We start from the raw sequence: 23246 nt of genomic DNA on the forward strand, positions 1-23246 counted from the left end.
ATACACACACAGCCATCTGGCAGAACGAGAGATGAATCATGCAGGGGTACTTCGCGTCGACCAGACCAGAGCCCATTCTTTGCAAACTGGAAATGATGAAAGGAGACAAAGTTAATGAATCCAAGAGAACTGTGATCAAATGAGGAAATGGTCAACGATATTTGATGCTAAAATGGGCAGGCCAAAAAGAGAAAATGACGGCAAGGGCCAAATGAAACTCATCGCTATGTAACCAAATTGAAAATCACTGCTTGGAGCTTTGCAGGAACTTGGGCCAGTTTTCAGGTCGAGGGACCTGCACTCGTCCGATGTTCTGGTCCATGTCAAGAATGAGCTTCAGGGCATTCCTTGATCGAAGGTAAGGGAGAGGAGCCTTGGCTCCCTGGAGGCCGACGCCGGGCTCAACGTGGCCACTTGGGGTCACGTCTTCATGCGCACCGGGCATGGGAAGCATCTTCTGCAGGACTTCGTACGCAGCTAGGGTGAAACCGAACTGCGGCGAAGAACGCAGGATACGAGCAGGGCCACCCTTGAAGAAGGCCTTGATGCCCTCATCCTTCCAGACGGTTGTGGCGCAGTGACGTAGGCCGGTGTACTTGGTTTCGCCCTTGCGAGCCTCGACCTGCAGACGAGTCTTGATCACGTCGCAGGGCGTGGTCAAGTATGCAGCCGGCATACCGGCAATAGCACCGGCAGTAAGGAGCTGGACGACGCCGAGCTTGTTGGTCGGCGACTCGCCAAACATCTCAGTCTTCAAGTGCGCATATGTGGGGAAGTAGATGGCCGAAAAGGGCACTGTGTCATGTTAGATAACTCTCATAGATGATCGAAATATCAGAGGCCTTACCATCACGTAGTAGGCAGGCGCTAGCTCCTTTGTACAAGCCCACCAGACCTAGGTTCTTCACGATCCAGAGAGCAGAACGGCGAGGAGCGCCCTCGACATTCTTAGCAATCTCACCCTGCACCTGCAAACGAATCTTGACAATCTCCAGAGGGTTTGTGAAGACCTAGAAAGACGACCAACATCAGCATACAGATAATTTCGAAGGAAGAAAGGTTTTATATGCCAACTTACGACTTGACAAGCGCCTGCTGTACCACCGGCCAGAATTTCATGAGGATACCAGATCTTCTTGGTGTCCTTGTCTGTGAAAAATCCACGGACCAAATCGTTGACTGTAAGCTTAATCGCCTTTTCAGGTGCCACGCCAATCAACTGGGGAATAACACCTGAGTATAGGCCAGTGAAACCCTCATTCCGAATGACCTTCTTTGCGCAGTCAATGGAGTTGTTGTAAAGTCTCTCACCCGGGCGAGTGGATCGCTGGTTCTGCATACGAGTCTTGACCAGATCGATCGGGTACACCATGAAGGCACCGAATGCACCAGCAATACTGCCAAGAGCAAAGTGGTGTACGGATTCCAAGACATTATGGAGGAAAGACTGTGTCTTCGCCGCGGCCTCCTGGGCGCCGGACAGCGCCTGGCCTGCAACAGCAACGGGGATGCGCCATGAAGCATCGATGACCTTGGTGAAGTCCTTTTGCGCAAGCCGTCCGGAGGGGGCATCCAGTCCGGCAAAGTGGAACAGAATATCGGCCTCCATGGGAGTAAACAGGGAGAAGCGAGTGACACGAGCGGCCTCGTTCAGGAAGTCGGAGCGAGTGATCTTGCCGTCGCTACTCTTGCGGGTCGCTTCGCGCACAACCACATCGATGATGTCCATCTCACGCATGATGTTCTGGAAGGCACGGACGGTGGCGTAGGAGATCTTGTTGCCTGTCGAGATGTTGCACAGGGAGGGCAGGTTCTCGAGGACGTGGTCAGACAGCTTGTGCTTGGACGTCTCCAAAATGATCCGCTGGAAGTCCTCGGGCTCAATGTATCCGTCGCCGTCCTTGTCGAAGATGTGGAAGGCCTGTCGAATGCGCTCGCCTTGCAGACCGCGAAGCATCTGGGAGAATTGCGGGTAGGTCATGTCGTGGCGCGACTTGGTTCGACCGGTGTAGAGCGAAGCCCACTCGGAATTCCAGTCAAAGGGAATGCTGTCGGCGCTCTTGTTCAGATTGTACAGTCCCTGCACGGTGTCGACCTTGACGGTGCCGGTTCCATCGAGGTCGAACAGGCGGAATGCGATTTCGTACTCCGCGTCGGGCTTCGCCAGGAGGTTCTCGAAGGTTGCCCAGTCGGACATGTTGAGCTTGCCAGTTCGCCGTCGGTCTGCGACGCGGAAGAGGATGCCATACTGCTCGCGCTTAATTTTGTGCTAGAGAAGAGGGGACCGATGTCAGCCCGAGTTCGCGTTGCAGGTTGGAACCTCGATGCGGTAGCAAAGGGGATTGACTTACATAGTCCTCCTGCTTGGGGGCAACAGCATTGATGAAGTCCTCTTCGTTCATGAACGATTCCCCGTTCTCATCTTTCTGTGCATGGCGGAGGAAATTGGACCGAGCTTGGTGCGACAGCTGAGGCTCCTCTGTGCTGCCCACCAGCTTCTCCTTGACGGTTTCCCTAACGCTACTCATTGTGGTACAGAGCAGAAGACCAGGAATTCAACGACTTGACGAGTGGCAGAATCCAAGGGCGAGAGTCCACCGCACACACTGGGGGAAGGGGGGGGGAAGATCGAGAGTGGAGAAGGGGAAGGTTGAGTCAAGGAAGCGCGATTATTCCTCACTATTGGCGACGATAATCGAGCACCCGAAAACACGCCAAAGTCCTATTTTTCTTTTCTGCCCACAGCCAATGCGTTTTTAGATTCCAACCCCCGTCAAATCTGCAATTTCTTTATTATTGGCTCCGAGCCTTGAGCATAGCGAATGAGATGAGTGGCCACACAGGAGTTTTTTTTTCACCGCCCCTGGGAATGATCGGATGGCGTTATGCGTTTTGGTATTTACCCGGCAGGGCGCTCGGCGTTGGGGCCGAGTGCTCTTGGACACTGCGTTGTGGACAAGACTCGCGGCTCCGCATGACAACGATCACTCCGCTCTCTATTCATTATGGCTACTCTGCTCTTATCCGACATCCCCAAAGCCCTTGCGCCCTCCGTACATCCGGTGATCGTCGCGGTTTCTTTTTCACCATTAGGGATTTTACGGGACAGTCTATCGCCACGAGTCACGAGCCATGGTAGGAGCCAGCCAGGAACCCGGAGGCGACCGGGGCAATCGGGATGCTGACATGCAGTCAGTCGACATCGACATGGGAGCATCGGAGCATAAGAATAATCAGAATAATGGGGACAGCACGAAAGCATCCATACATAAAAGTGCCTTTCCGGGGCGATCGGGGTGAAACCGGGGCCAGTCAGCCCCGGTGAGCGAAAGGCGCCCGACAAAAGCAACGGTGCGGAGCAGCGGGTCTGGCGGTCTCCAGACCGCCCAAAGTTGGAGACGACGGGCTGCGTTGCCACGCTGATTGGCTGCGTCCCCTCGCCCCGAGATCGGCCTAACTCCGCTCTTCTCCGCCTCCTCACGAGACTGCGTTTGTACATCCTATTATATGTACCACACGAATGTACAGCGCTATTAGGGACGGCATAAATGTACTTAGCGTGTCCCGTTGATACGGGATCATAGCAACCTTGGAATCCTTTACTATCGTGTCCAAGGAGGCTCGCAAAACAGCTCGTTTATCCTGAGTGAAGTCTCGTTTTTGCAAGATGCCATCGGGGTCCCCATCCATGAATTTATACTCCGGAATATTTGCGATTCCCATGCCCAAGCCCCGAGCTACTCCTGCCGGGGCTTCTCCAACCGAATCAATCGAAACAATCCCCTTTCGAGTGGCAACAGAATCAACATCGCCCGATTAACGCGGTATGCGGTCGCGATGACCAGGACTCCCACGATGGCATCGAGCAGAAAATGATTGGCCGTTGCGACAATAGTCAATCCCATCACCATTGGCCAGAGCGGAGCGATCACACGCAGAAACCAGTGCGGGCTGTACTTCACCAGGCAAAACGCAATCAAAACAGAGTTGCCAAAGTGTAAGGATGGCATTGCCGCAATGGTCAGCTGGAATTTGTTCTGGTTCCACGAAGATCCCGAATTGTCGTGGTGAAGCACGTCGATGAAGCCATATTCCTCTGGCAGGAGTCGCGGGGGCTCACATCGCCACAGCGTTAAGATCACAAACGCGATGACGTTCTCTATGGCCAGAGTACGTCGGATACTTTGGTACCGATTGCGTGGAAGGCAAGAGTAGCAGTAAACGTAAAACGCGACCCCGACAATAATGTGTGAATAGTAAACGCGGGCGAAAAGGCCCATCAGCCATGGTATCTGGGCCAGAGTGAATCGCTGGACGAACAGTTCAACATCGATGTGGATATGGTGCTCGAGGGACAAGATTTGAAGAGCGTGATTCTCAGCTTTTTGGAAGATGGCTTCGTTGCCAGAGATGACTCTCGCGGAAATGGCTCTGCAACCTTGGTAGATCTGCGGAGTACGCAAAGTCAATTAGTCCCTGGTGAGTTCCACATGTCATGATCTTCAGTGCTTCGCATACCCAGTAGATTAGCAACCAATACCAGATCTCCACCAAGAACGGGAATCGTGCCAACACTCGCGAATGCGGCGTCATTCGTCGCAATTTCAAACATCGTGCTTCCACGGACTCGTTGGCTTCGATCTCGTGTTCTTCAGAATCACTGCCGTCAAGTAGCGGTGTATGGCTATCGTCGGTTTCCTCGCGAGGGTCCTTCTGCCGGTTGATCCAGGTTCCGAGTGTGAAAATGGCAGCAATGGCTATCATAAAACTTCATTAGCGTCACCGAAACGTGTTCAAAAGCTTGCCATGTAGCTAGTCAGGCGACTCACCGCCCGGCTCCAAGACGTCCTTAAAAGCACCCATAGTCAGAACCTATTTAATGTCATAAGCACTGAAGAATATCACCGCTATCCCGTATTTTCATACTGCTAGAGCGTCTATGGTGGGATGAAAAGGACGCGAAGCGAGTCGGTGGAAGCTCTTTGGGCAGCACAGGTCCTGACAGAGCTCCAGCTGTCGGCTGTCTCGGAAGTGGCAGCGTCCGGCCACGCAAGCCAAGTTTGTCTGTACAACATAGCTTTGACCAACCACATAGCTCATCGGCTGACTTCCTGGTTACTTTGGCCTGCATGAACAGCTCTCCACATGCGTATCTATGTATGTACATATGTACTTATATGTAGACACACACTTGTGTCCAGTGTACTCGACCCTATGATCGCTGCTCCTTGTCCCAGAGGATACTTCCCCGGTGAGCTATCTTGCTGAACGACACAGTTTTGTGTTTGTATTTTATCATGGGTGGACAGGTTGACACACGGAACTATGTACATATGTATGAACCAGATTGTGAATTAGGCTAGTCTCCGAGTCGGCCCCTCCACTAGATCAGGGGTGGTTGCAGGAGCAATCGCATTGATCCCAGCAGTGTTGAAGAATCTAATCTCTGTGTCTTTTAGACCATAGAAAACAGTGACTATATAGACTACCGAATGCTCTCCGATCACAAGGACACAGCGCACATCGACTCGGTTACAAGGCAATGAAAGTGTCACTCAACAAGAAACAAATCACCACCTGAGATCCCATCTTCTTGCTGGCCGTCAAGATTGGCCAAATTTGCGGCTAGTTAACTTCTGAAGTAGCAGCATGTGGTCCACGCAGACATTCAGGTATGTGCCTTTGCTAGTGCAAGTGATTGCGCGGGGATAGTGACTATCCTGCAGATGGCTATACGTATTGTCCCTAATGTATGTTGTATGTACATACATACTGTAGTAGTACAGACATGACTACCGAGGGGACCAGACGTGGGGATTGGCTCCTGCTCTCCGTTCTGTCCGATATGTGAAGAGTACCCTTCGTGTGGATCGTCGGGCCCTACCAGAGGCCCTCAAGAGCCGGGCTGCAGCATGGGCTGAGTTATCACGGTCTATCACATCATGTCGGGTGGTGTTCCACTCTAGACGGCAGTGAATATATCCTCTGGTTGGCGGAATATCGACTCAACGCCTTGCAAAATTGGAGCTAGTGTGTGACGGGGAAGTGATTGTGTGTTGCCATGCATGGCGTGGGCGCTTAGAGAGCGGGGACATTCTCCCTCGCACCTCTCGCATCTCCCACACCGCAACCCTCGCCCGGCCCCTTCTGAGCTATATAGCCGCCCGCGCTCGCCCCTGGATCGAGTCCGGCTCTTTTTTTCTGCATATCGTTGTTTGAGATTGTTCTATTTTTTTCGTTCTATTTTCGTCCTGCGCTTCGTCTTGGCTGGTCCAAACGAACGTTTTTACTACAGATTGTGTCTGCTCGTGTCCCACTCTACGTCAATAATTGTCTCTCCTCTACATACTCCCACATCCTGGGTCTCTTTGTTGATCAAAGTCGCCCTGTGAACATCTGATTACTGTCGTCTTGCCAAATCTGATTCCTATCGTTCTCGTGTCATCATGTACGCTGCTCGCTCTGCCGTCCGACCCAAGCTGTCCGTGAACATCCCTGTCGCTCAGAATCCTCCACGATCCTCTCTGTCGCTCAAATCACCAAGTGCTGTTCCCCGTACGCCTATCTCGCCAGTTTCTGCGGCGAGCCCGACAAGCAAGCGATTCTCTTCATTGCAAGTGCCACCGTATAGTTACACCAACTCTTGCTCGTCGAAGAGTATTCTCAAGAAGCATGCGGCAGCACGACCAGGCGCCCAAGATAAGCGCATCCAATTTAAGGGCACTCCGACTGTTCACTGCGTGACTCCAATTGAGAATCCAGATGAATACTACGGAAAACACACAAAAATGTCCCGAGAGGAGCGCCGATGGACTGTACGCGAGTGAAGCGGTCCCTACGCTTTGTGACGACAATGACGACAAGCCCCGGTTGGCTGCCAAGTCTGTATAACACCCCCGAGCGACCTACACGATATAAAGCCTGGATGATCGACAACTTCAGCTCAAGGATTATCCTCAATGGCGCAATCAATCTTGGAGAGGCCCCTGAAACTCTAGAGATGACCATATGGATACAAACCTGCTCGTCCCGTGTCCGCGCTGCGAGAGCTTGAGAGACTCTCAATCGTCCCTGGGCTGACCCAAAGGGCATACAAGTGTCACCACGGTGCATCTGCAGAGCTGTTTGCAAGACGACATATCGGTGTGGGCTGAAGAGCTGATTATTTTCATGACGTTGATGGGATTCCGATTAATGACTCTGCATTGCAAATAAATACTGACCCCAGTCGGTCGTTACCGCTACATATCCCGGTGTTCTGACGCCGCTCTACATATCCATATTCTCGCCCCAGTAGCCTCCGTAGAGTGACTTTGGTAGGTGGTAATCCCAAGGCCAGCCATCGACATGAGTAATAGTCCTGTTTTGGTCTATGGATTAGGGCAGGCTTCGAGGGCTTGCATGGTCCGTGCGGCCTGTGATCTTTTCTGCCGACGCCGTGGACGTCTTCGTCTGCCTGCTTACCAATGTTCTTATCAACGGCTCCAGTCGCGACTTTGCGCAAGTCAGCTCTTTGCGCGTCTCGTAAATTCTCAAGATGTCGGCGGGACCTACTGACACTCGCAATCGAGACGTCGTGGTAAGCGTGAAGTTACTCCCGCCGAGCAATTCTGCCAAGTTGCTAATTCAACTTATCTGCGACAGCGATGACACCTCCGTGGCAATCGTCGAGAAGAAAAACGGATCATCCACTGGAGGCGGAGCTAAAATTCACTTTCTTGAAAATGTCACGGCCGACTCTCGAGAACATCGCGGCATTCATCCGATTCTCGCCCTCGAATCACATCAGGGGAACATGGCGAACCTTGTTGACAAGGCCCTGAGATATCTCCCAGCCACAAGAGAAGGGGGAAAATCAATAAGTATCGCGGATGGTTCAACACGGCGCCGGCCAGATTTTATATCAGCGACGAGAGGGCCGGGTATGCGCTCGAATTTGTCAGTTGGACTTGACACTGGCAAAGCACTGTCAGTTGCATGGCAGATTCCAATGGTCGGGGTGCACCATATGCAGGCTCATCTGTTGACCCCTCGGCTGGTCTCGTCGCTTGAAGCAGAGGAGAAGCCTTTGTCAGGAACCTCGTCGCCTCAGTTTCCGTTCCTATCTATCCTTGTATCCGGAGGCCATTCGATTCTCGTGCACTCCAAGTCTCTGACGGATCACAATATTATGGCCACGAGTGACGACATTGCAATGGGTGAAACACTTGACAAAGCGGCACGAGAGATTTTGCCTCCTTCGCTACTGCAGGAGGCAAAGAATACGATGTACGGCAAGGCTTTGGAACAATTTGTCTTCCCCAACGGGAAGGCCGATTTTGCTGATTACCAACCCCCGATGAATCGCGGGGAAGAAGTAATCAAGCGGCAAAGCTCGTGGGGATGGAGTGTAACCACCCCATTTGCGAATACACGAGCGCTGCAGCTCAGCTTCTCCTCTGTCTCAAGCATGGTCAACAAGATCGTCAAGGACAGGAATGGCAATTTGCCCCACGAGGAGCGGGTCGACCTGGGCCGGGAAGCAATGCGTGTCTGTTTCGAGCACCTTGCTTCGCGAACTATCATTGCACTCGAGGCTCTCCGTGTGAGACACCGTGACGAAGAGGAGATCAAGACCTTGGTTGTGAGCGGTGGTGTCGCAGCTAACAAATTTCTTATGGCGGTTCTCCGATCGTTCCTGGACGTGCGAGGGTTTGCAGACATGGAGATCGTGGCGCCACCTCCGTATCTATGTACCGACAACGCGGCCATGATCGGATGGGCTGGCATCGAGATGTTTGAGGCGGGCTGGAGGTCAGATATGAGTTGTCGCGCTCTCCGCAAATGGACCCTTGACCCGCAGGCTGAGGATGGTGGGGTTTTGGGACCCGATGGGTGGATTCTTGATGGAACAGCTCTGTAAACTGTTGTATATTCCAGTATGTAGCGATACCCCGGATTTTGTATATGTAGTACGTCAAATAGACTCAAGCCATTCTACTCCAAGTTTGAACATCGAGACCAAATTGGTATCACCATTTATTTTATTGAAACCGGAGGGTACTGCCTTGTCTTCGACAAGCCAGAGCCCGACCCAGAACAAATCAACAAAGACGCCGGTGCAATGTAACAGCACAATGGCTGTAAGCCACATTCCCATCCGAGTCCTCCCATCACATCCATGAAGCCTTCGCAGTAGGGTATCGATGATGCGCCGTTCTAACCCGTGCAAAATAACCAGACACACAACCGGCACACTGTGCAATACACTTATTTGAAAATAGAAAAGACGTACACCGTGGCCACCGTTATTTAGCCGCCAACGGGAGGACCGCTCCGCTGCAGTGAGGCAACCTGTTTCCGAAGCTCGACGAAGAAGTCCTTTCCGTTTGCCATGGTGTTTGCTGTATTCGTCAATGACCGAGTCTAAGATGAATGTCATCCTAGACATTGGGAGAAGACATACACTTCGATCCCCATGGACCACTTGATCTTTGATTGGTTGCGTCTTTACCGGTCGGCTTGTAGAAGGATGCTTTCGGTTCTGCGGGGATATATTAGATGACCGTGACACGGCGACGTGGATTGATAAGGAACCGAAAAGAGAGGCGTACCATTGGGTCCTGGAAAAGCAAACAAGGGATCGTCAGTCAGCTTCGTTTTCGAACATAGGCGGCCGAACCAGATGCCTACCTCGCTTTAAAATGCTCTTTGCCTCTGCAGCATTGAAGCTCCGAACAGGGACATGCTGATCTTGCGCAGGATATGAGCTACTCCAAGCAGCATTTCCACCGCGCGCACCACCATGTCCACCTGCTGCCCTATCACGATTGCCATTGCCCGAGTGGCGTTGCGACGACTGGCGACTCGGTCCGCCGCGCCATCTGAAGCAACAAGCAACGATTAGCGGATCCACGGGAAGAAATGCCAGAGGGCTGAGGCATACTTTGAATCGCCAGTACCACTCATGGTTCATGCAAGTCGTAAATGTCAGATCGAGGCAGAGTTGACACGATTCGGTCGAGATCAAAGGAGCATGCGGGGAAGCTGTCCATGTCTGAGCTGGATCGAAGGTCGGGATCGACACCTGAGGCCACAAAGGCTCGCTCCGCCCTCGCTAGATAACGAAACACCTTGGTGACGCTTCGGTCCCTTAGTAGATTTCCAGGCTTCACCTGGACCGGACGCCTGTTTGTCTTTCGTCTTTTCCCCTTGGCCTCTTCTCGAACTGTCTTGCCATTCGAACATCTGTCATCCTTCGACGACTCGCCACCCCCTGAACGCGACCTGACGTGTCGATTGCCAACACTACATCAATCAGCGTCTCGGGTCCTCCGAAGTTTGACATGAACGATGGCGCCAATGTCCAGACCCTCCGTTTTGAGCAGGCCGTCGAGATCACACCATAAGTCCGCTCTAAAAGCCTCGCGCAGTGCAATCATCGATTCCCCCGAGGGTCCTCCTTTGAAGAAGCGCAAGTACGTCCCTGGCGGTCCTGGGGGTGGAGGAAGATTCATTGAGGTCGACGTTTCGCAAGAGACGCCAACACCAAAGAAGAAAACAAGTGCTCCTCGTCGCCACTCCACAAGCGTGCGAAGTCGCTCTGTACGCGAGATCGACCATGCTATCCATGCCCCTCCACCTCCCCCTGTGCCGACGACGCCCCCCTCTGTGACGCGTCCTCGGCGAGACAAGAGCCAGAACCGGGCTCGATATACCTCCTCGACGGCTGCTGCTCTTGCGCTACAACAGGGAGATGGATATAAGCCGCGTGAGGAGCGGGGTTGGGAGGAGTTTCATCCCGACCTGGACATCGATGGCAAGCTTGCTGTTTTTACTGCTGAGGAGGTGGACACAGCCGATCCTGCGGCAAATTCCATGTCCTTGGAGTCAATATCTGGGACACCTGCTCAGGATGGTTCCGGCTCGCCCATCGTTGTTTCTGCCGATATGGCGTCGCCAATCCCTTTCAAGCGCAAGCCTGGGCGCCCTCCGCGCCGCCCCGAGGCGATTCTCAATGCGCTGCTCTCGAATCAAGGGCCGAAGGTGATTCCACCGCCAGGTCCAAATCCCCGAGAGAAGTTGACACTTCCCAAGCCGTCATTTCGACTGCAAGATCCATTCACTTTCTACGAGAAGAAGGGCGTCGGCCAGCAGAACTATGTCGATCGCACAATGGCTAGCGTTGGATATCAAGAAAGTGATCTATTTCTACGACATGATCGGCGCTTCATTCGGTTGACTGAAGGCGCGCAAGAAGACGACATGGATGTAATCCAGCCTGCCGCTACCGATGGCGATGTCAATGCAACTACCGGACGAGTTGAATATGATATGGATGAGCAAGACGAAAAATGGCTAGAGGAACACAACGCCAAACGCAGGGAGGATCAACTTGAACCTATCAAGCCTGCTGTCTTCGAAATCACAATGACCAAGATTGAGAAAGAGTGGCATGCGCTTGAGAAACGAATTCCCAAGCCGAACCCTAAACCCCCACAGACACAGCGACCACGCTCCAGCTCCGCGGCTGCAGTAAACGGAGAAACCGGGGGACCCGGAGAAGAACAGGATAGCAAGTGCGCAATCTGTGATGACGGCGACTGCGAAAACTCCAACGCGATTGTCTTTTGCGACGGCTGCGACTTGGCTGTTCACCAGGAGTGCTACGGTGTGCCTTTCATTCCAGAAGGCCAATGGCTTTGCCGCAAGTGCCAGTTGTTAGGCAGAGGGACCACCAACTGTATCTTCTGCCCGAACACGGAAGGCGCGTTCAAACAGACCACTTCCTCCAAATGGGCTCATCTCCTGTGTTCCATATGGATCCCAGAAGTCTCCATTGGCAATCCGTCTCTTATGGAGCCAGTCACGGATGTCGAAAAGGTGCCGCGCAGTCGCTGGAAGTTGCTCTGCTACATCTGTAAACAGAGAATGGGAGCCTCGATCCAGTGCAGCAACAAAAATTGCTTTGTTGCATTTCATGTATCGTGCGCTCGCAGGGCGCAGCTTTACCTGAAGATGAAAATCGGCCATGGGCTTATGGACTCACATCTGCTCAAGGCTTTTTGTGATAAGCATGTGCCGCCGGACTGGCGACTGGAGCATGGCACTGATGCTGCCACGGCCGATGCCATTGAATATTACCGCAGTACCATGCAGGGCCGACGCTGGGGAGACAGCCAAGCAGCGGCTCTGTCTTTGGGACCTACACTCGCTGAAGATGGTGAAGATGAACGAATGCATACACCTCGCATCACTTTGACAGTAGGTGGGAATAAGCGGAAGCGTGCACCGAAAACAGTTTGGAAGTTACCGTCTGGTGCTCCTGTGGTCCCTCAAGTTGTGCTGAACTCGGTCATAGCCTGCCTCCAGCGATTCACTGTTCGCCAGAGAAAGCAGTATGCTGAAGAAGCCTGCAAGTATTGGACTCTCAAGCGGGAAGCGAGACGAGGAGCCGCATTGCTCAAGAGGCTTCAATTGCAGCTCGAAACCTTCTCTTCCATGGAGATGACGCGGCGAGACTATGTGGCGATGGGGGTCACGGGCCATAAACGTCTAGAGCGCCGCCTTGAGTTTGGGGAGTGGCTTTACAAGGATCTTGATCGGCTGAGAATCCTCTGTGATGAGGTGAAGAAGCGTGAGAAGGAGAAGCTCAAGGATGCCGAGATGCTTCGAAGCGTCGTGGACCTTGTTTATTTCCCTACGTTCCCATTACTTTGGCCCATCTTTGAGAAAGCCCAACTGTAAGTTTCCTGTTCTACTTGATGACAGACCCCTCAAGCTAATTCAATCGCAGCCTGGATGGGAAAGGCGTGTTCGCAGCAGGTTTGTTGTCGATACGAAAGCGCCTCGAAGAACGATTCTACCCTTCAGTCGCCTCCTTCTCTGCCGACTTGGCCAGTCTTTTTACCTCCGAAATCGGTGTTGAGCCCGCTGGCGACACTGCCAAACTCCAGGCCCAAATTAGCGGCCGCGCCCCGGAGCTAAGCCTGGAGCAGCGCGAGAAGAGAAAGTTGGCCAAGCGGATCATCAAGGCCATCCAGCCGGCGTTGGAAGATGCTATCCGAAACGAGAGCGAGTTGAATCGCAAACCATTTGAGAAGGAGCTCAAGGAGCTTGATGTGATTCTGGACCACAGCGTTATGTCCCGCAGAGGCGATTCTCTTGAACCTGAAGGAGAGACCGAGCTTGAGCTTGAGCTTGAGAAGTGTGAGGCCAAGGCTGAGGCTATGGAGGGCATTGAACCAACAGGCACTGCAGTTCATGACCCAACAGAGCCTCAAACAGGTGATGTTGTTCCTTCTCAGGAGCCCGCCCTAGACAAAGTTAATGATGAAGAGACTGCTCCTGTGGAGGAGGTCAAGCCAAACATCAATGTGTCCTACAACCGACACCCAACGCCAGTGTTGTCTGAGGAAGACCAGCAGCTGCCCCTAGCACAGGGAGGCATTCAGTGGTACATGCAACCCTTTGACCCCGTTGGGACCACCATTCATGAGGAACGTTGGACGGGTCGCGACATCATGCGTGGCATGAGTGAAGAGCTGAGTGAACTGGATGAAGATGAACTAAAAGATCTGGTGGACGATGAGTTGGAGCAAGACCCAACCAATGCGACGGCCACTGCATCGCGTTCCCAGCAGAAGGTCCGCCGCACTCGCCGCTTGCGAGGCTAGAGCTAAAGATTTCTCTCAATTATTCTTTACGAGCAATGGGCGCAGGAAGGAGTTTAGAGATAGCTTAATAGTAGTTCTACAAGGAAATTCTTTGGTGGCTTGAATCCCAACACTTCTTCGTTTCATGGTATATTACAAGTAGCTAGACATGGTCCTGCGTCGCCGCCTGCAGGGCTGTTGTTGTGGCCTTGGCGCCTTGCTTTTCTGTCTTACTTCACCCCCTGGTGTTCTTCCCCCATCTGATTTTTCTCTCTGCCCTCATCCCTGCCCATTCCTTGCCGATTTCTTGCTGACATAGATTTTCGGGTCTTTTTCTTTTCTTTTTTTTTTTCGAACTTTTCCTACTTGTGGGTGACCCAAACGCAGCTTCGGGAGTGTTGTTCCTTTCCGGAGTCTTAGCGCCCGCGCCTCTTATCAGCTTTGATTTCTCTTCCTTCCTCCTTCTTTCCCCATCCACCTTTTTGCTCCCAACCATCATGGCTGATTACGACAACGACAACGGCCGCTACGCTGGTAAGTACTTCGAAATATTTTCGCTGTTCTCCCTCTAATGTGGCAATTTTTTTCCTGCAGATGAGCCGCGCTATGACCGCGACCGCAGCGCCTCTCCTCGCGATGAGCCTCGAGCCGACCGCGATCGCGCTCGCAGCCGCTCCCCCAATGGCCGCTCCGATGAACGGTATGTGTGATGGCTTCTTTCCAACAGTCTAAACTCCAGCTAATTGAAGCAAAGGGCCCCCCCGATGCGCAAACCTCTGGATGACGATGAGGAAGGCGCTCTCAACAGTGGCTCCAACCTGTTCGTCACTGGCATCCACCCGCGCCTGACTGAATCCGATATTTCGCGCCTATTCGAGAAGTATGGCGATGTTGAGAACTGCTCCATCATGCTTGACCCCCACACCAAGGAGTCTCGTGGCTTCGGCTTCGTCAACATGACCTCCGCCGAGCAGGCTGATGCCGCCAAGGAGGGTCTTCAGGGAGAGGTTATCGAGGGTCGCACTCTGAGTATCGAGAAGGCGCGTCGCAGCCGTCCCCGTACTCCCACCCCTGGCAAATACTTCGGTCCTCCCAAGCGCGGTAAGTTTCGTCGTGTCCATCTCTATGCTTGTTTCGAACCTAATTCTTTCTTTGTTAGATGGCCGTGGTCCTCCTCGCCGTGGAGACCGCTACGATGACCGCCGTGGCCCTGGCGGTGGTAACTGGCGTCGTCGTGATGACGACTATTACCGCTCTGGCGGTGGTGGTCGCTACGACTCCTACAATGACCGACGTGACTACGGTGGCCGTGACTATGGACGTGGTGGTGACTACCGTCGCGACTACGGTGGCCGTGATTACCGCCGTGACTCCCGCGACGACTACGGATACCGTGGCGGTGGTGGTGCTGGTGGTCCGGACCGCTATGGTGATCGCTATAGCCGTGACGACCGCCGAGAGGATCGCCGCGGCGGCGGTGGCGATGACGCTGCATCTGCTCCTCGTAGCTACTACGACCGTGACGCCAACCCTCCGAGCTACGACGCACCTCCTCGTGAGACTCGTGATGCCTACGCTGGTCGCTCCTATGAAGGCCGCGGTGAGGAGCGTTACGGCAGCAGGTAATGTATTCCCTATGAGAACCAAAACAGGAGAGATCGGATCTTATGTCTCTTTGATGGCTGAATGCTCCATTGCCCATTTCCCCCATCTTTCCCCTCCCCCCTATCTTCTATTTCTCAAATTGTTTTAATGTGGGATTTGAGCGACGGGCCACGGGCGTCGTTATCTTTTGTGTCTTTCTTTTCACGTCACTTCTCAACAATGAAAACGGAGCGCCATCGGATTACTGCGACCGACTCGGCAACAAATCGGTCATTCATGTCGTCAGCTCTCGGTCGCTAGATGATGTGTCTCTTTATGTCTGTTCGCGACGCAACTCGGGAAACTCTAGCGGCAAGGAAGAAAACAATTATCGCTGTAATTCGGTTATCTCTTGGCTCAGCACTCTCGGTCAAACTGTTCGCCTTATGCACACCAATCTTCAGTAACGGCCCGGTCGTATTCGACAAGCTTAATGTCGCCCTCTATCCCACCTCATCACCATTCGCCCCATCCGCCAAGGCCGTTACGTCTTCGCGCTTGTAGTATTAGCCAAAGGGTCAGGCTACAGGGGCGAAGTAATGTCCGATCATTTCCCAGGGCGCAACGTTACCCAGGGCTCTAGAAGGTAAGGTGTTTTCTTTTCTCTCCTTTTCAACTGACTTTGACGTATCTTCGGCTTCAATGGATGATTCTACGACTCTTCGGGTTACGGCTTCTGCTCGGAATTCCCTTGGCATCTTCTATTTCCAGGACCAACATGATGAGTGACCCACAGTATGGCACTGTACTCACTTTAGGAACGACACCTACATGCAGTCCTGTTCGGACACTCATCTCTTACATTAATCGAGTCGTCGACTTAATCGGATCAGATCATTTGGACCGCATATTAGGCTTGTAAATCCCTAAAATGTAGAGAAAATAAAGTTGAGCTGCGAGTACTGCACATGTAGAATCAGATGACTCGCCATTTGGGGCAATCATCATATATCGAGATGTATGCATTTCAACTTGGAACTAATGACCGGGGTATCACAGGCAGCCCTTGTGTAGCTCTATAGAAACGAAACGAACCCCTAATCATATCTGCCCGGAGCAGGCGAAGCCTTCTTTGGCTTCCACGCCAACTTCAGAGCACTGGCCCCAGCTGCCAACCATTTGAGCGCCTGAAAACGCCGAATAAAACAAACGCTCATCGACTGAGCCTTACTCGGATTCCTTCTTGGCACCACCTTCCACCTCGTTGCTCTTCTGGATCAAGAACTCTCCAAGTACACGAAGCGGATTGGCAGGCCTGCAAGAGAAGCAATTAATACCCCGAGCTTGAATTCTGGTACTTGGCGCCACTGGCGCACACTCACTGTTCTCTTGCGACAGACTTCATCCCTTCGAGCAGATGCGGCACGATCTTGTCGTTTAGATACTCACGCGCCGGGGCACCACCTGGACGTATATTGGTGGCAGATGCACTGGCAAGGTCTGCAACGGGGGTGCCAGAGCTGGTGCCATTGGTCTCGCCCATTGTGCTGTTGGGTTTTGGCGGTTGTCCGGCGTCGGCAGGCGGAGCTGGAGGAGCAGGTAATGAAGCCGTGGACGTCGCGGGCAGAGGCTGCTGAAGGTAGAGAGGAAATCAGGAAGGAATTCCGTGTGCACAAGGGAACTGCAGAGAAGATTCACCGGCCCCGAGAAGTGGAATGGTAGAAACTGAGATCTCCGGATCAAGGTTGCGCAGAGCGGAGCTGTGGAGCTTCCAGAAGCTCGCGCCCGCAGTGAGGGAGATGGAAGGGGGGGCAGCGGCTTACTGGTGCGTCAGCCATGGTATAATCAATCGATGGCACTGCCGGAGAACGCGACTCTGGCTCTTTCTCTCTTTCTGCTTTTCTGACCCCCGTCGCTGCTGCTTCATGCAGGTCACATCGATCGTGTTATCTGCAAACACGGCAAACAGTCCCAATTGGGTAATATTGACACACGTGACTTCGTGTTCCAGTCGAGTCGCTTGACACGCGCCGACGAGCTTCTCGCTCACATCTGGCTTCGTTGGACTCATCCATAGCTGAGCCACAGCATGTCGCTGTTGCACTACTGGGACATCCAGCGCTCGGCCAAACGTCGAAAGACCGACGACGACAAGGATGCTAGCCTCGAAGCTGACACCAACGAGAAGCGGCTGCCGAGTCCCAGTCCCTCCACGGGAATTGCAGATACGGCTTCCATGGTTGAGCCGGAAACCCAGGTGTTGAGCAGTCAAACAGAATTGGAGACATCTCTTCCTGATATTCAAACCGATGAACATGCCATTGAAGAATACGAGGCTTCTCAGACCGAGAAGGACAACGAGGCCCAACGGGGATTACATGTGAGGTTGCGAGATGGCGTTTGGCAGAAAGGCAAAAGTTCGATCTACGTGGACGCGTTCAATCTAGCGCTGGAAACTGTGTTGGAGGAAGAATCACATCTTTTTAGCGGGGCCGAAATGGAGGTATTCACGCAGTGGAAGGAACTGTCATATGAGGCACAGTACCTGTATGTCACTCCATGTTGTTGACTCCTTCACTGACAAAGGCAAAATACTGAAGGTGATAGATACGTTCGGCTTTTCCTTCGCAAGAGCTCTGCTTGGCATCGTATCAATCGTCTGGGCTATTACTCTGATATATCGGACTTGGCTGCAGTGGCTGCGGATCTCCAGCGAGTCCGGATCGTGCCGAAGACCGAAGAACATGATAATTCCGAGTCAAGTCTGAGCAACACGTTCCGATTTGCCAATGGCACATTGGAGATTACAACGTTAGAAGAAGCGTCATCGTTGCTGTTGCTCGATGAACTAAAGACTTTCGCCAAGGAAGCCAAGGTACAAGGGAAAAACAAGAAAGAGCTGCTCGCTGCTCTTTGTGAGACCAGTCAATCCCAGGCTGGCCTTGGATTCCATGATCAAACCTATCAAGGCCAATCTGGAAGTGGAAACAGAGAAAGCCACTTCTTACACAGAATACTGGATTACACTGGCGAATGCATTCGATTGTCGCCAGGTCCCCGTGCTCTCTTCGAGCGGGTGCATTTGGTGTTCTATAGATCGACTGAGTGGACAGAGAAATCGTTGACAACTATCATTCTAGCCAAAATCTCACGGAGGAACTTTCCAGAGTATATTGTCTGCCGATCAAATTCTATTTTCCCGTCCAGGGCGACGTTGCTGGAATTTGAGGCTGCAATCCGCACTCAATTCGACATTGACAATATTCTGGAGTTTAACGGGCCTCCAAGCACTGAATCATTACAGCAGATCATTGACCTCGCCCACAAGTTCTATCCGCGCTGGCAGGAGTTGGTCAAAGAAGAACAGCGAAAGGAGGACTCTATCTACGAAAGTGGCGAGGGCGCATATTTGCGTCGTTTCTCGCCGGCCTGGGTGTATACACGAATTATCCACAAGAGTCTGCAACCTCTCGGTCGATTCAAGGAACATAAACGGGAACATGAGACCATATCGGAACTTCTCGCTCAGCGATTATTCCATGCGGCCCGGCGCGGTGCCTGGTACCAACGGAAAGCGTTGCTAGAAGAGCATTACATGTGGGCACTAACGCCCTTTGAAGGCCGAAACGAGGAGAGACAGCGCAAGTTATGGAAACGAATCGCACTGCGAACGTGCGAGGAAGGTCTAGAAGACCCGCTCTGCCATCTGATTTATCATTATGACTTACAGAAGCGGATTACCAAGCTTGAGAAGGCACTCAAAGTTGTTAAGCGAGAGCAGCATGACTTTGGGCATGTTATGTTGTGCAAGCCGGCTGAGCGAACCATTGAGGGTATCCGGATTGAGAGAGAAGAGGAGTTGGGCCGAAAAGGCAAGGCAACGGTATGGATTGACGAGCGAGAAGGCGGCGAATGCAGAGTCGAAAGCATGTGTCTGAGCTGGTACCGCGATCATGACTGGAAAGGATACCATTCAGAGGGAGGTATTGTCCGCACATTGGTAAGCTATATGAGCGGCTTGGACGAAGCTAGACCTGACAACCCATATTAGTTCGGCTACCTCTTCTACGATATTCTTTTCACCTACGTCCCGAACGTCTTTCAGACTCCCTTCCAGACATGTCCGCTCGATCTCCACACGGACGTCTTCTATCCATCGCGGGCATCGGAGATTAATCACCGATTAGTGGAAATTACGAATGGTGATGCCGAGCGCATCATTTGTGACGTCCATAATCGTGAAGCAGCAGCTCAACCGTGCGCCATCGGCATCGACTGGTCCTTCCAATTAGATGACCTCGTTGAGATCGTACAATGTTTCCGTGGCGAAGCACTTGCCACTATCTGCAAGGTCATGGCTCAAGAATACCAGCAGCGCGGCGGAGGAATTCCTGATCTATTTCTATGGAACACCGAGGCACGTACGGTCATGTTTGCTGAGGTCAAATCAGAAAACGATCGCCTGAGTGATACTCAGCGGTTGTGGATTCATATCCTCCTCGCAGCCGGGGTGAAGGTCGAACTGTGCAATGCAATTGCAAAGGAGGTCAGGACTGAGTGACTCGGCATTGTAAATAGTCATGCAAAGTTGTACATGATCTGATATAAACGATTACTATACCCATGTCTAACCTGATGTGAGATACGATTCTGTCATGTCTACACTACTAGTGCTTGCAAAGCAGTTTCAAAGGATAAAAGGCATGAAGGGGTATAACTCGTAATAGTTCTTTTTTTAGCTGACGTATCTAGCACATATGAAGGGAGAACCCAGGACAGAGTCCCAGTGTAATTCCTCTTCAAACCCACATGCTCCCAACACCACAAACAAAGCGTTTTCAACGCTTATGCGACAAGGGTGGAGGCAGTGGCGCTCTCGTAGCGCCAGGTGGGGGGCAGGACACCGACGGTCTTGTAGTAGCGGGACAGACGGTGGATACGGGACTCGATCAGAATCAGGCGGAACTTGGAGTCCTTGTCCTTGCGGTTGCGCTCAAGGTGCTTGCGGACAGCGACAGCCTAAAATTCACACAAGTTAGCTGCACCGGTCGCAAACACAGAAGCGTGAGGGAAATTACCTTCTTGATCAGGAAGTAAAGGTCCTCGGGAAGTTCGGGAGCGAGGCCTGTATTCCAAAAAATCTCTCTGTCAGTCTTGTTCTTGACCAAGCAGAGGCTTAGCTGCTGGCGCATTTCTGCGACCAGAGTTGTGTGGAGAGCAGAGCGTTGCAGAGACGCCCTTCCAAAAAACAAAAAAGTTTCTCGGTGTATCGTTTCTCATGCAAATGATCTCGTGCTTCATCCAATTGGGGCGATGAGGGGACTGGCGATTGGTGTCGTACCGTTGGACTTGAGGATACGGAGGATCTTGTTACCTATTCACACACATAAGTTAGCATTTCGTTCCAACCCAACGATACCGTCGCATAAAACCGAATGTCAAGGATTCCATACCAGTGACGATCTTGACCTGGGCAACACCGTGGCTGTCACGGAGGACAACACCGATCTGGGAGGGAGTAGCACCCTTCTTGGCCAGCTTGCAGATGTGGTCGACAACCTGGTCGGGGGTGGTCTTGAGCCACGAGGGGGCAGTGCGGGAGTAGGGGATGGCGGAGGACGAAATGCCCTTGCCCTTGCTGTGAAGACGACCCATTGTTGCTGAAGTGTCCGGCGGGGGAAAGCTGGTCGGCGGTTGTCGAGGTGGATGGGAAATTTCGATGGTGGAGATGAGATGTTGAAAGAGTTGAGCTGTGTGGGTCACGTGCTTCGCTTATTTTCTGGCAGGATTTTCTGGTTGCGCTTCCCGCTCCGATCTTTCTTTACTCGGTAATTGCGAGCACCGCGATCTCGACATCCAGTCAGTTCAGATTGATGAGTCTGGAGGGCTGTGGTCGGGGGCAGAAAGTGCAGCTTTGGGCTTATTATTGTCGCCGTCGTTCTCAACACACCACCCCCTTTTCAGGTCAGTTTCGATGCTATCTATTCGCTCAACCAACGCCCCTTTTATGATGAAAACACACTTTTTTTTTACTTTTTTCTGGTACCTCTTATGTCAGAAGCGTGTCTTCGGATGCGTCTTCGATGATCTAACTGGACTTCTGATCATTCTTTATGGCCTTTGATTATCATCCATCCAAATCGCGAAGCTGTCTTACTGACTGCTTTCTAGGCCTCGTATCATTTATTTACGTCCAGCACCGTTGGCCTAAACACTCACAATAGGTAGCAGTCAATGTCAAGTTGTAACATTCACTCTTTTCTTCTACGCCATAACCAGCTCTTTATTGTCACTAGTCTCGTTGAAACCAGGCCATTGACCTCAAATGTCGTAGTGTCGATCGCCTCCTGGGTTTTGGCGTGGGTAGGTATCCTAGGTATCATCGTAGGCAGATTTATTGTTCGTTTATTATATATCAGGACACAAAGGAACTTCGAAGATATTAGGTGCACTTTCATCTGCGCAGGACTTAGCATGATCATTGTCCTTGTATAACTAGTTACATGATTCTATATCCCTTCAACGGGCATCAACTTCAGTGCTTGGTATAGTTGAAAGCTTCACTTGCGAAGTCTCTTCGACATCCGTCTGGTCTCCGTTGTCTGAGAAACATGAACGACACCATTCGGTGTTCCTTTACGCTTCCTCCCTCGCGACCCTTTCGGTGCTGGCTCAGTTTCCGAGTCTTCAGTTTTCACGTCGACACCATCGCTCCTTGGCGCCGCCAAAGTAACAGAAGCTGTGACTTCCGTTTTGATCTCGACTTCTTCTTTATCTTCTTGATCGTCTTTCACGGCCACTTCCACCTTTTTTGTGGCCCCTAGGCGATCTGCAAAAGACCGAAGATCTGCTGTAAAGAGCACACTATGAGCCCAGCCGGCTTCCTGGCCCCATAGCTTGCGGAAGTGGTTGCCAACAGCGTCATAGGTTGCTTTGGTCAAAGACTTATGTGAGCCCTTCCCGAACCGGTAGTCCCGTTGTGCTATCTGCCATACTGTGGGAGGATTAGAATGATAAGTCGCAAAGCATCCAACGAGAGACTTACCATGCGTGTCAACGGGGACGGATTCACCCCATCCTAGTCCCATCAGGCATACGCAGTCTGCGACCTTGGGTCCAACGCCCTGTAGCTCAAGTAGTTTCTCGTGGGCTTCTCGATATCCCTCTCGTCCTTCAGGTCCCATCTGACCGCCAGCCTTCGCCTCCACGCCGAATGCAGGCGACTCAGGGTTGCTCAAACCGTCCAACCATCCGTGCTCTCGATCTTGAGACACAATGACGGCCGTCTGGTAGATATATTTTGCACGATATCCGAAACCCAGAGTGCGCAATTTCCCCTCCACATCCTTGCCAGCCAATGCCTCAGGGGTGGGAAAATCGTGATACGCACGCCCACCAACGGTGGCCACGAAGGGCCCATAATTAGTACAGAGCTTTTCCACCATCTGTGAGATGCGAGCGATATTATTATTGCTGCTGCAAATGAAGGACACCAGGGCCTCCCAAGCATCCTGGCGCAATATTCGAATCCCCGTGAATTGGGCGGCTTTTTTCTTGAAATTGGGGTCTTGAGAGGACCATTGTGTATAAAGCTCAGTCAGGTTTGATGACAGATGAAAGTAATGCTTTATGATTGGAAGGAGCTGGTCATCTTTTCTGTCGACGTTTTCTGTGTCTGATTGCGCGCGAGAGGGGATCTCTGAGGCAGGGGGTGTGGGAAGAGAGGGGTTCGGCGATTTATAACTTCGGTAATAAAGATGGCTTGAATCCTGCTTCAGAGACAGCAGATGTCCATAGAGAACACAGCGCCATTCCTGGCTTTCAGGCAAGTTGTGCCATCTTTGCAGGGTTAGCGCGGCGATCTGCAGAGGTTAAATGCGAGATTTACCGAAAAGATTGACCACAACGAAGCGTAGTATTGATGCACAATTCACTTAAGCTGACTGGCAACCTGCACCATTCAGAGAAAGGAGCCGCCATGATTTCAGCGCATTGATTGATTGATCGCTAAGCTGGATGCAACTATTC

The 23246-nt window shown here is 52.2% G+C and overlaps 11 protein-coding genes across 11 annotated transcripts; 5 read left to right on the forward strand and 6 right to left on the reverse strand.

Moving 5' to 3' along the window:
* Positions 1 to 244: 244 nt before the first annotated feature.
* Positions 245 to 2528, reverse strand: N7459_006690 (citrin; the record flags this gene model as incomplete). The annotated part of the gene is made up of 4 exons (XM_056945858.1): positions 245 to 795; positions 848 to 1010; positions 1079 to 2269; positions 2352 to 2528. 4 exons carry the CDS (start codon positions 2526 to 2528, stop codon positions 245 to 247), a joined length of 2082 nt encoding a protein of 693 aa, XP_056797857.1.
* Positions 2529 to 3737: 1209 nt separating this feature from the next.
* Positions 3738 to 4863, reverse strand: N7459_006691 (phosphatase PAP2 family protein; the record flags this gene model as incomplete). Its single annotated transcript, XM_056945859.1, has 3 exons — positions 3738 to 4448; positions 4519 to 4757; positions 4830 to 4863. 3 exons carry the CDS (start codon positions 4861 to 4863, stop codon positions 3738 to 3740), a joined length of 984 nt encoding a protein of 327 aa, XP_056797858.1.
* Positions 4864 to 6446: 1583 nt separating this feature from the next.
* N7459_006692 (uncharacterized protein) lies at positions 6447 to 6827 on the forward strand (the record flags this gene model as incomplete). The annotated part of the gene is made up of 1 exon (XM_056945860.1): positions 6447 to 6827. The coding sequence occupies one exon, from the start codon at positions 6447 to 6449 to the stop codon at positions 6825 to 6827; it is 381 nt and encodes a 126-aa protein (XP_056797859.1).
* A 710-nt stretch (positions 6828 to 7537) lies between these two features.
* On the forward strand, positions 7538 to 8902 carry N7459_006693 (N(6)-L-threonylcarbamoyladenine synthase family protein; the record flags this gene model as incomplete). Its single annotated transcript, XM_056945861.1, has 1 exon — positions 7538 to 8902. One exon carries the CDS (start codon positions 7538 to 7540, stop codon positions 8900 to 8902), a length of 1365 nt encoding a protein of 454 aa, XP_056797860.1.
* Positions 8903 to 9291: 389 nt separating this feature from the next.
* N7459_006694 (uncharacterized protein) lies at positions 9292 to 9948 on the reverse strand (the record flags this gene model as incomplete). Its single annotated transcript, XM_056945862.1, has 4 exons — positions 9292 to 9383; positions 9446 to 9523; positions 9673 to 9863; positions 9926 to 9948. The coding sequence occupies 4 exons, from the start codon at positions 9946 to 9948 to the stop codon at positions 9292 to 9294; spliced, it is 384 nt and encodes a 127-aa protein (XP_056797861.1).
* Positions 9949 to 10332: 384 nt separating this feature from the next.
* N7459_006695 (putative PHD finger domain protein) lies at positions 10333 to 13655 on the forward strand (the record flags this gene model as incomplete). Its single annotated transcript, XM_056945863.1, has 2 exons — positions 10333 to 12722; positions 12776 to 13655. 2 exons carry the CDS (start codon positions 10333 to 10335, stop codon positions 13653 to 13655), a joined length of 3270 nt encoding a protein of 1089 aa, XP_056797862.1.
* A 476-nt stretch (positions 13656 to 14131) lies between these two features.
* Positions 14132 to 15260, forward strand: N7459_006696 (RNA recognition motif domain-containing protein; the record flags this gene model as incomplete). The annotated part of the gene is made up of 4 exons (XM_056945864.1): positions 14132 to 14168; positions 14229 to 14334; positions 14389 to 14735; positions 14794 to 15260. The coding sequence occupies 4 exons, from the start codon at positions 14132 to 14134 to the stop codon at positions 15258 to 15260; spliced, it is 957 nt and encodes a 318-aa protein (XP_056797863.1).
* A 1185-nt stretch (positions 15261 to 16445) lies between these two features.
* Positions 16446 to 16848, reverse strand: N7459_006697 (DPY30/SDC1 family protein; the record flags this gene model as incomplete). The annotated part of the gene is made up of 2 exons (XM_056945865.1): positions 16446 to 16533; positions 16601 to 16848. Coding segments are annotated over 2 exons (336 nt in total), but the record flags the coding sequence as incomplete, so codon positions are not given.
* A 459-nt stretch (positions 16849 to 17307) lies between these two features.
* N7459_006698 (fanconi-associated nuclease 1) lies at positions 17308 to 19779 on the forward strand (the record flags this gene model as incomplete). The annotated part of the gene is made up of 3 exons (XM_056945866.1): positions 17308 to 17765; positions 17826 to 19218; positions 19270 to 19779. 3 exons carry the CDS (start codon positions 17308 to 17310, stop codon positions 19777 to 19779), a joined length of 2361 nt encoding a protein of 786 aa, XP_056797865.1.
* A 284-nt stretch (positions 19780 to 20063) lies between these two features.
* N7459_006699 (40S ribosomal protein uS15) lies at positions 20064 to 20873 on the reverse strand (the record flags this gene model as incomplete). Its single annotated transcript, XM_056945867.1, has 4 exons — positions 20064 to 20237; positions 20297 to 20343; positions 20560 to 20592; positions 20672 to 20873. The coding sequence occupies 4 exons, from the start codon at positions 20871 to 20873 to the stop codon at positions 20064 to 20066; spliced, it is 456 nt and encodes a 151-aa protein (XP_056797866.1).
* A 905-nt stretch (positions 20874 to 21778) lies between these two features.
* Positions 21779 to 22663, reverse strand: N7459_006700 (8-oxoguanine glycosylase OGG1; the record flags this gene model as incomplete). The annotated part of the gene is made up of 2 exons (XM_056945868.1): positions 21779 to 22212; positions 22264 to 22663. 2 exons carry the CDS (start codon positions 22661 to 22663, stop codon positions 21779 to 21781), a joined length of 834 nt encoding a protein of 277 aa, XP_056797867.1.
* Positions 22664 to 23246: the final 583 nt, after the last annotated feature.

The sequence above is a fragment of the Penicillium hispanicum genome (genome assembly GCF_028827665.1).
Source record: "Penicillium hispanicum strain IBT 35686 chromosome Unknown utg000006l_segment0_segment0, whole genome shotgun sequence".
Lineage (NCBI taxonomy): Eukaryota > Fungi > Ascomycota > Eurotiomycetes > Eurotiales > Aspergillaceae > Penicillium > Penicillium hispanicum.